The sequence below is a fragment of the Carcharodon carcharias genome, chromosome 8 (assembly GCF_017639515.1).
Source record: "Carcharodon carcharias isolate sCarCar2 chromosome 8, sCarCar2.pri, whole genome shotgun sequence".
Lineage (NCBI taxonomy): Eukaryota > Metazoa > Chordata > Chondrichthyes > Lamniformes > Lamnidae > Carcharodon > Carcharodon carcharias.
The window spans coordinates 23,403,000-23,414,014 of NC_054474.1; the positions used below are offsets into that span (position 1 = coordinate 23,403,000).

General features: G+C 43.3%; 1 protein-coding gene across 1 annotated transcript in view; it reads right to left on the bottom strand.

The window, feature by feature from the left end:
- Positions 1 to 6,830, bottom strand: part of glra1 (glycine receptor, alpha 1) — a 149,419-nt gene extending 142,589 nt beyond the window's left edge. Inside the window, exons 1-2 of the mRNA XM_041193832.1 lie at positions 6,775 to 6,830; positions 4,743 to 4,870 (exon numbers count right to left, since the gene is read on the bottom strand). Coding sequence (XP_041049766.1) covers positions 4,743 to 4,870; positions 6,775 to 6,830 — 184 coding nt within the window. The remainder of the gene's footprint in view (positions 1 to 4,742; positions 4,871 to 6,774) is intronic.
- Between the last annotated feature and the right edge of the window lie 4,185 nt (positions 6,831 to 11,015).

Sequence of the window (11,015 nt, forward strand, 5' to 3'; positions counted from 1 at the left end):
GTTGTAGCCACATTTTACAATTTAAGGAAATTCTGGAGCAAAATCAAAACAGATGTATTGATTAGCAAAATATAGCTATATAGAAATGAGATTTTAAAAAGCAGCATATAATGACTACAGTAATAGCATTCATTGCAGTAAATCCATATTCCGCTAAAAAAACTGCTGTTATGAACAAAACGTATTAACCTAATTGGACTTTCCTCATTTGTGCAGGGTGCAAAGAATTTATCAGCAAATTGTTGCTATTTAAGATGCTTATAAATCCTAGTGAGATGAGATGTTTCACTCATTGAAACAAGACAAAAGATCAGAAATATTTATATTTAAATAAATGAAAATCCAAATGAGTATAGAATAATTTGCCAGATTTTTACAGAAATGGGGTTGATCGTTAGAATTTTGGCATTTGATTCAATATGAAAGATCTTTTGAAATATTTTTTAATTTATGCAATCTGAGTTCCAATTGCAAAGAATTGTACAATTTGTGAAAACCTTAAGTTTAGACTGGAGTAGAATTTGACTTTGAGGCAACTGCTGAACTTCCAGTTGTCTGGTGCAATCAATTTCTCCATTCTCTTACACCTGTCCTTTTCTTGCACCTACCAATGCCTATTTCTACTGCCTAATGTCTGTCTTTACCTTTCATGGTTATCCTTGCTATCCCTGAACCTTGTCCTACTTTGCCCTTCTACATTATTCTTAATACCATATGTCCTTCAACAATTTTCACATATTTGTCCCTATCATATATGCATCATACTCCCATGCCATTATGGGTAACACTATGCCTGTTATTATCTTAAGCCTCCCTCAATGTCCACATTCATCTGTTCTATCACTGCTACTTTTCTCTTTCCTGTTTTTCCACCATACAACAGTTACTGAGAAAGTGCTGTGTAAAATTTGTCACACTGCTATGGCTAAAATGTCTGACTTAAAATTGAACAATAATGGATACAGTACCTTAAATCTAGATGTCTAATATTTAGAGTGCAATATATTACCATATGTCATCTAAATGTGGGCAATTTTCCTGGTCCATAAATCAACTGTGCATAAATGAGCATCTACTCAAGATGATGTCTTTTAACATGAAAAAAAGGATATAAATAGGCTACCTTATACCGGTAGACAGAGCACATGGAAGTTGAATATTTGGCACAAGTATGATATGGAACTTGTATGAAACATTATTGTTCATTCTTCTATATACAAATCAATCTGTGCAACATTGTGAAATCTCTGGTTTATTTATTCAATGTTTATTTGGACATTTTAGTTCTATCTTCCACACTTGACATTTTGCTACTATTTGTGTAATGTTCCCCAATTTTAATTGTTTAATTACATTTTCAGCTTTTATTTAAGAGTTACTTATATATTAGGTCAAGAGTGTGATGCAATACTCTCCACTTGCCTGAATGAGTGCAGCTCCACAACATTCAAAAAAGCTCAATGCCATTCACGATAAAGCAGCCAGCCTAATTGGCACCCCACCACCACCTTCAACATTTACCCCCTTCACCACCAACACACAGTGCCAGGAGTATGCATCATCTACAAGATGCACTGCAGCAACTCATGAAGGCTCCTTTAACAGCACATTCTAAACACATGACCTTTACTACCTAGGAGGACAAGGACAGTAGATACATCGAAGCCCACATCATCCTGACCTGGAACTATATTACCATTCCTTCAGTGGCGCTGGGTCAAAGTCCTGGAACTCTCTTCCTAATAACACTGTGGGGGTACCTACACCATAAGGATTGCAGTGGTTCAAGGCGGCAGCTCACCACCACCTTCTCAAGGGCAATTAAGGATGGGGAATAAATGCTGGCTTAGCCAGAACTGCCCACAACCCAGGAGTGAATAAAAAAAGTCCACTTTTGCTATTATTAGCGCATCATTGAGCTTTGGGATTTTATCAGAATAAGTAACTTGAATCTTGAATTCTATAACACACAGCAAGCTATTTTGCCTCCATTGGTTCTCTAAAAGAGTGATACATTTCATGCCATCTTCTTGCCCTTTCCCCATATTAATTTAAAATAAAAATATTTACCCATTTTCCTTTTAAAATTATTCTGGATTCTACTTCTATCATGCTCCAACATATTGTATTTCAACAGCCCCTGCATAGAAAAGCCTTCCAATCCTCTCTTCATTCTTTTGATATTTTTGAATTTACACTGGGAAATTCCCACTAAGTGCCCATCCCTGGAGGTCATAAAGAGGTGGTGATGTTCCTTATTTTTAATCATGTTGGTTTCTAGGTCAATTCTGAGGACATCAAGATTCAACCGTACAACACAGAGGCCAAATCAGATAAGGTGACAGGTTTCCTTCATTAGTAAACCAGTTTGTTTCATACGATCATAGAGTGATACAGCACAAAAGGAGGCCATTCAGCCCATTGCACATGTGCTAGCTGTTTGAAAGCGCTGATCTGAGAGTGCTGGAGGGTCTTCTGTTGGCCCTCCAACCTTGAGAACCTGCCCACCAGCCTGAACTGGACAGCAAGCTTGCATCCTGGCTACTAATTGACTTGCTCTTCAAAAGCCACGTCAGGCATCAACATAACACAGGGATGTACCTGGAAATTCATCCAACTTTGGGGTCCCAATCCCAGAACAAAATTTCAGCCCTTGGTGTTCAAGTTAGCAACTTCTAAATTGGTGAATAAAACCATTAAAAAGGATATGGGATATGCCGTCCAATTAGCTTCACCCACATGCTCTCTCTGCAAAGCGCGACAATTTATTTTCCCTTTCATGCGTTTATCCAATTCCCTTTTGAAAATTACTGAATCTTCTTGTATCACATTCCAAATGCTATCTCATTAAAATGCACCCACTATGGCCTTCCTAATATAGCACAATGAAAATGAGGCAGAATACTCTAAATATAGCCTAACTAATAACATTTGTATTCCATGGGGGAGGGGGGAGGGGGAGGAAGCAGGAGGGGGAGGGGGCAAGAGAGGGAGGGGACAGGAGGGGGAGGGGAGAGAGGGGAGGGGAAGGGGATAGGAAGGAAGGGGAAGAGGGGGGAGGGGGTGGCAGGGAGGTGAGAGGGGGAGGAGGGGGAGGCACAGAGGGGGAGGAGGGGGTGGCACGGAGGGGGGAGGAGGGGGAGGCACGGAAGGGGGAGGATGGGGAGGCACAGAGGGGGGAGGATGGGGAGGGATGGAGGGGGGAGGAGGGGGAGGCACAAAGGGGATAGGGGAAGGAGAGGGGGAAGGGGAAGGAGAGGGGGAAGGGGAAGGGGAGGTAGGTGGGGAAGGGGAGGGGGAGGGGAAGGAAGTGGATGGGAAGGAAGGGGAGGGGAGGAGAGGGGAAGGGGATGCAGGGAGGTGAGAGGGGGAGGAGGGGGAGGCACAGAGGGGGGAGGGGGAGGCACGGAGGGGGGAGGAGGGGGAGTTACGGAGGGGGAAGGGGAGGGGGAGGTGGGGGTGGCAGGGACGGTGAGGGGGTAGGGAGGTGGCGGAGAGGGGAGGGGGAGGGGAAGGAGGAGGAGGGGAGGGGAAGGAAGGGGAGGGGAGGAGAGGGGATGCAGGGAGGTGAGGGGGAGGGGGAGGAATGGAGGGAGGAGGGGAGGCACGGAGGGGGTAGGAGAGGGAGGCATGGAGGGAGAAGTGGAGGCGGGGAGGTGGGGGTGGGGGATGGGGAGGTGGAGGGAGAGGGGGAGGCAGTGGAGGGGGATTGGTAGGCAGGGGAGTGGGAATGAGAATTGTCCTGAGATGGGATTCAGGTATATTACTCAGCAGAGCAAAGGAGTTTCATCACTGGTTTGAGAATATTTTACACTGACACATGGTTAGTTTTCCCACTTGCCTTGATTGGCGTGCATAGTTTAAGGATGGAGGAAATAATCCCTTCCTCCCCAGAGTATAACACTCACCAACACAAATTTGACTTTGTTCCCTAGTGAAGGCACTTCATCACTCGTGGCTAAAACCACTGGTCAGCTGAGCAATTGATATGTAGATGATGATAAAAGGATTGTAGAAACAGTTAGAAACTACATATTGATCTGTGAGGCATACATGTACTTCAAAATTTTAGATTTATTGAGTTGTATATGTATTCCAAACTAAAGTATAAATTCAAAGATGGTATTTTAGTAAGAATTTGTGTGTTCAATACCAATGAAAATAAATATTTTACCAAGATATCACAATGACAAAGTGACAGCACAAGATAGTTTCAATTGATTTTATTGGGCTAAAATACGTTTTTTTAAAAAATAATCAGTTGAAATCATACTACAAACTGTATATTAACCAGAAGTATACCATGAGTAGCAAGGATAGTTTCTTGAGTTATACTGTTTCCTTTTGTAGAAGGTGCAAAAAACCTCCTTTATTTTGGTCCCAAGTGAGAGCATAATTGGGCACTTGCTGTTAGCTAGTGATAGCGGCCGTAACTCACTATTGACATATTGGGCTAGCCCAATGGTCATATCCCTGGGCTAGCCGCTACACCATGTATGGTTGTCAACTTAAAGCTCAACCTTTACAAAAAAGGAATTCTAAGCGACAGGGGAAGCTTTCCTTGACGATATATCACATGAGCCTTGGTCACTGGGTATTTTTAATAGAGCTAATTGCACCCTTGTTGATTTTCAGCAGCGGAGTTCTGACACGGGCGACTGTCCCGAGTTTAGCGCTGATGCACAACTGATGATTTATATCGGCTGCATTGCTGCAAACATTTCAATGTTTGTAAATAATACCTTTGAAATTTGGCCTGATCCTTGCATCGTATCCTGATGTCCTGCCCATCAATTTGTCCAGGAAGTCCGACGGTGACGGGGGTTTGACGGCAGCCCTCGCGGCTTGCACTTCTTTGGAAGCAGCCAAACTGCGTGAGGGGAACACAGAGAATAAAGGGGAATGTCAACAAAAAATCTGAAATTCTCCAGCGCGCCTCAATCCTGTTATAGATCAAGCTGCAAGAGCAAAAACATGCTGTGCGCAAATAAATAATTAGTATTAAATTAACGCAGATGATTACTGTTAAGAAATGAAGGGTGTAAAGTTAACCATCGTGGATTTGTTTTCAAGTTATGACCTTAATGACAATACATAATTACAGTGATCACGTCCGCTTTGCTGTGCATACCATGATTGTTTGACTGCAACCCAAATGCTTCATTTAACACCACAGCCCCCGGCTGCAAATTAAGAGGTGAAAATCGCTGTCCTAGACGGGCAGGACCATTCAACAGCTCTTAAATAATTGCCGTTCTACCCGGATTATCACAACATCAGAGCGCTTTTAAATGTTCAGCAACCCTCGGTCCATTACCAGTCCTAGTTGCCAATTTCTTGAGCAGAAATATTCGGGACCTCGACCCCTGTCTGTAACGGGTGCGTGTGCAATGGGACAAGTTTCCAGTCCAACTGTCTACATTCGCTAACCTCCACTGTTCAAGAAATTTGTTTAGCGCGAATTGTCATCTGCACCAAATGAGAATAATTTTGGAATATTAGCCGACTCAACGCTTACGCAGCCGAGACTTGTCAAGACGCAGAACGTTCGTTTTCTTTTTAAAAAAAATTTTAAAAAAATTTGTATTCCTGAAGCACAACTTTTATTGTCAAAGTGATCAATGTCTGCTCACAATTCTCCATCCCAAATGAGAAGCGCTATTGAAGGATGATTGGAGGATAGATTCAATTACCCGGGTTTGTGCGGACGCCAGCAATGTGTGCGATTTCTGGATCATCAACATTAGTACCAAAATATGCAAAAAACGCAAACCACGGTCATTTCAATTACCTCGCCACCTCTATTTCCTGAGGTTCGGGCCATTCCATTCAAGGAGCGCAACCTGTACAATGCGCTCCCTTTTCATGCTTGACACCTTAAAAATTGCAGCATCTGCGCCGATGCGCCGTTTGCCCGTTTGAAATCAATATCGCGTATCGTCGGAAAAATTGGAGCGAAACGGATCAAGGGGTGAAACTGGGTCTACAACGCAGCAGAGATGAGTGTGGGTCAGGAATATAAATTCGGACTATCTTAAATAACTTTTAATGGAACTGAGGCGAAAGAAACGGTCGAGGTTTTAAAATGAGGGATGCACCTACACGTCAGCGCAGCTTCCAACTGGTGCAAGAAACACTAAAACTTTCATTTTGCACAAACACACTCAGCCCTAGATATCAAATCCATTGCACCAGCGGACATACGAATGTGAAAAAAAAACAAACCCATTCACTCGATATTGGTTTAGTCTGCATTCTGTATAATTACAGGTCGTGACAGGAGAAGATATGGAACATTTTCTATTCTAACCTAAACAGTTTAGACCAGTTGCAACAATGAGCACGAAGTATTCCTTTTGAAGATTATCTGTTAATCGTTCACACACTGGACGTGTGATGAAGCCCGTGACCCGCCGATAGTTGGCAGTGTTGCCCAGCCAGCTGCGCTGCTCTGGCAGCTTCGGCGAGCTCCAGATCACTGCGGTCTAATCCAATGCAGCACAATTAATATCGTGGTTTTGGCTGCACGGTCATCAAACCGAAATGAGATTACCGTGCGTCCCTTAATGGTGATTTGGCAAAGCAAATCTCTTGAAACGGGTGCCATCCTCAAACGGCGAACGAACAATAATCCTCCGTCCGTATTTATTTTTAAAATTCGAACGGTGCACAATCCTGCCTGCAATTATACATGTTTTTTTAAAATTAAACGCGTTCCTTTCCATGCCGCCAGTTAGTCTCATCACGATAGCAGATTACAGAAAAAATTCTTACCTGAAAAATACTATTGTCTCCCACAGGTAGAGGCGGAGAGCGGCTAGGCTGTACATCTTCGAAGCCTAGACGCTGTTAGAAAGTGCTTTTGATGCAGGTGTCGTTAGGAATCTCCAATAGTCTTGGTGTGTGTGTTTTTTGTTGTTGTTGCTAGCTCTCTCTTCCCTCTTCCCTCCAAGATCTCGATTCTTTCAGCGTCCTGGGATAGGTAATAACAACGTGATGTTTTCAGGACCCTGGACAGGTCCACTGCTAGATCGGTTAATGTTGGAGAGCCCCAGCAAAGGGTGATCTTTTCCTCCGCTTTACCCTCCTAAATTATTACATTCAAATTTTCATTTATTCGTATTTTTTAAAAAAATAAATCCACAAGTTTTCTCCTCTTAGGATAGCTCCTTGATCGCTCCTCCAGTTCCAAAACACTTTATCGAAGGGAGAGATATCCAAAGGTATTTGTTATGGCTCTGGATTCAGACATAGCTACGGCTGTTCCAGGTAGCATTTAGTAGTTTCAATGCTGTTTTTCCAGGAAAAACACAATCCCGATATTATTTCTGCTCTGAAAAAAGTCCCATCGCCTGGGGTTACTGGAGAGAAGAAGCCGAGGGGAGATTTCATGGCATATGGTGATGATGGGGGTCTGACTCCTTCCCTTTCCCTATTTGCCCTACATTACTGTGTTGGCAGTTGAGTTATGGGGATTTTTTTACTGCAGTAATTCTAAACTCTCACTCTCCCGAAAAACTTCATCTCGCAGTAACCCGCCCCTTCGGCTGTTCCCATTGGTTCGCGCACTTTGTTGACATTTTTGCAAGGCTTGCGAGCCTGCCGGTGGAAGCTGCACTCTGGGAGTTGGAGTGCTTTCTCCAGCCGGCTGCTCTGCTCATTCCCACAAAATGTGAGTGGTGACTTTGTCGGAACTGCATTTCCCGAGAATCCGAGCGATTGGGAGCTCAAGTCCGAATTCGAGCCCGCTCTGCAATTGGTGTGTATGGAGTTTACTCGTGTGACGATCCCTGAACTTTCTGCTTTACCAAGTGGCAAGATGTTTAGATTTGGTGCCCGGATTGGACCATTTGTAGTCGGTGAGTTAAGTTTGTTAGTAGGTTGAAACTTGCTTGAAACCGCCCCCACCCCCGCGTTCCTCGTTTTGGGGGAGAATCCAAGAGGTTAACAGCGTTGGGTTGGGGATTGTGGGTTTAGCAGGTATTGGGGAGGGGATACTCAATATTGGTAGGATTAGAGGCAGTTTTGGGGGATGGGAGTAATGCAAAGGGGGAACCCCTTATTTGGTAGCGTTGCAGAATTGGGTGGTTCGCTTACTGAGTGTCTCCACTGGGAAACAAAATAGTTAAGTTCCCAGGGTCTGTGAGCACTGGGGAAAGTATCAGGATATGTCACCAGTATATTGGGAAGGTCACAGCACTGGCGAAGTTGGTGGCGTGTTATGACCTAAGTGAACCCAGAAGTTTGATGGGATCTAATATGGGGTAGTGTTCCTGAGCTGTCATAGCTCTGGAGGGGGAAGTCTGGGTGTAGCAGGATTGGGGACAGGGTAGTTGTCAGGGTGCATGGAAGGGTGTGAGAGCTTAGGACCCAACTCCTTAGCTATGTGAGCTAAGGGAGGGGCAAGTGGGCTTTGCTGAAATGGGGTATTTTCTGGGGCTTGGCAGCACTCCACTGGTGTGGATGGAGTTTGGCAGCATGGTGCAGGGTCTTTTGTTCTGGTGTCACTGCACCAGACAATTCCCTGGATTCTAGAACATTCCTAAAGGATTGGAAGTTAGATATGTAACACCACTATTCAAGAAAGGAGGGATAGAGAAAACTAGAGACCAATCAGCCTGCCATCAGTCAGCAAGAAAATGCTAGAATGTATTATTAAGGAAGTCTTAGCAATGCACTTAGAAAATCATAGTATAATCATGCAAAGTCAACAGAGTTTTATGAAAAGGAAATTGTGTTTGAGGGTGTAACTGGTAGGGCTATACTTGGATCTCCAAAAATCATTCGATAAGGTGTCATGCAAAAGGTTAATAGGCTTGAAAGTGCTCATAGACTTGGTGGTAATATATTAGAATAGATGGGAAGTTGGTTAATGAACAGGAAGCAGAGAGTAGAAAGACTTGCATTTATATAGCACTTCTTGTAACCACCGGATGTCTCAAAGCATTTCATAGTCAATGCAGTACTTTTTTGACATATAGTCACCGTTGTAACGTAGGAAACATAACAGCTTATTTGTGAACAAACTCACAAACAGCAATGTGAAAGTGACCAGATAACCTGTGTTTTGTGATGTTGATTGAGGGATAAATATTGGCCAGAACATCGGGGATAACTCCCCCGCTCTTTTTGAAATAGTGTCATGGGATCTTTTACATCCACACGAGTGGGCAGACAGGGCCTCAACTTAACGTCTCATTTGAAAGATGGCAACTCTAACAGTCCAATGCTTCCTCTGGACTGAGACTTGAACTGAGAACCTCATGTTCCTTGATCCTTGTGATCTTTACAAGTAGGGATAAATGGTGCATTTTCAAGTTGAAGACTGTAAAGAGTGGAGTGCTGGATGGATCAATGCCAGGGTGTCAGCTATTTACAATCTATATTAATGACTTAGATGAAGAGACTGAGAGTAATGTTTCCATGTTTGCTGATGATACAAAGCTAAGTGGGAATGTAAGTTGTGAGGAGGACACAAAGAGGCTGCAAAGAGCTATAGATGGTTAATTGAGTGTGCAACTAAGGTAGACTGTGGTGAAGTGTGAAGTTATTCATTTGGTAATAAAAGTATATTTTGATTATTCTTAAAAGGCCTGAATGTTATTGTTTTAAATGTTGATGTCCAGAGGGACTTAAGTGTACTCATACAAGGAACATGGAAAGTTAGCATACAGGCAAGCAAGACATTAGGAAGGCAAATGCCATGTTGGCCTTTATCACAAGGAGATTAGAGTACAAGAATAAGGAAGTCTGCTACATTTGTACAGGACTTTCACCTGAATGCTATGTACAGTTTTGGTCTCCCTATCTTGGAGGCAGCACACAAATGTTCATTGGATTGGTTCTTGGGATGAGAAGGTTGTCCTATGATAAGAGGCTGAGTAAATTGGGCCTATACTCTCTGGAGCTAAGAGGAATGAGAGGTGATCTCATTGAAACATGCAAGATTCTGAAGGGACTAGACAGGATTGAACCTGAGAAGTTGATTCCCCTCCTGACTAATATAGAGCTGGGGGGAATAGTCTCAGGATGAAGGATCAATCATTTAGGACTGAAATGAGGTCAAATTTCTTCACTCAGAGGATTGTGATATTTTTGGAATTGTCTACACGAGAGGTTGTGGATCTTCATTGTTGAGTATATTAAAGGCTGAGAAAGATCTCTCAGGGAATCAAGGGATATGGTGAGCAGGCTAGAAAGTGGTGTTGAGGCAGAAGATCAGCTTTGATCATATTGCATTGAAGAGCAGGTTCAAGGGGTTGTATTGTCTACCAGTGCTCCTATTTCTTAAGTTCTTGTTCTTAAGAGAGTGCCTCAAAAACCTCCCCTTGACATTCAACAGTATTAGCATTGCTGATTCCCCCACCATCAATATCTTGAGATGACCACTGAGCAGGAAGTATTATGTGGCAAGTGATTCATCTCCTGGCTTCACAAAGGCTACCCACCATCTACAAAGTACAAGTCAGCATTGTGATGGAATACTTTCCACTTCCTGGGTGAGTGCAACTCCAACAACACTGAAGGAACACAACATCAACTAATACAAAACTGCCTTCTGGACTGGAATCTATTCCACCATCTCAAACATTCACTCTTTCCTCCACCGGTACACAGTGGCAGCAGTGTGTAGTGTGATGTCTACAGGCTAGAAGTACAAGTGCAGCTGCATGGAACACTACCACGATGAGAGTTGTCTAGTTAGCCCTCCAAATCATACACCATCCTACCATGGAAATATATTGCTGTTCCTTCATCACTGTGATAAAAACCTGGAACTACCTACTCGATAGTGCAGTGGGAGTACCTTAACCACACAGATTACAGCAATTCAAGAAGGTGGATCACCGTCACCTTTTCAAGGGCAATTAAGAATGGGAAGTAAATGATCAGCTTGCCAGCGATGCCCACATCCCATAAACTAATTGAGTAATTCAGGCTCACAGTGTGGCTCACCTACACATAATAAAAGCCACATATATTCACACACAGGGCACTGTCCTTTGAAGACAGAA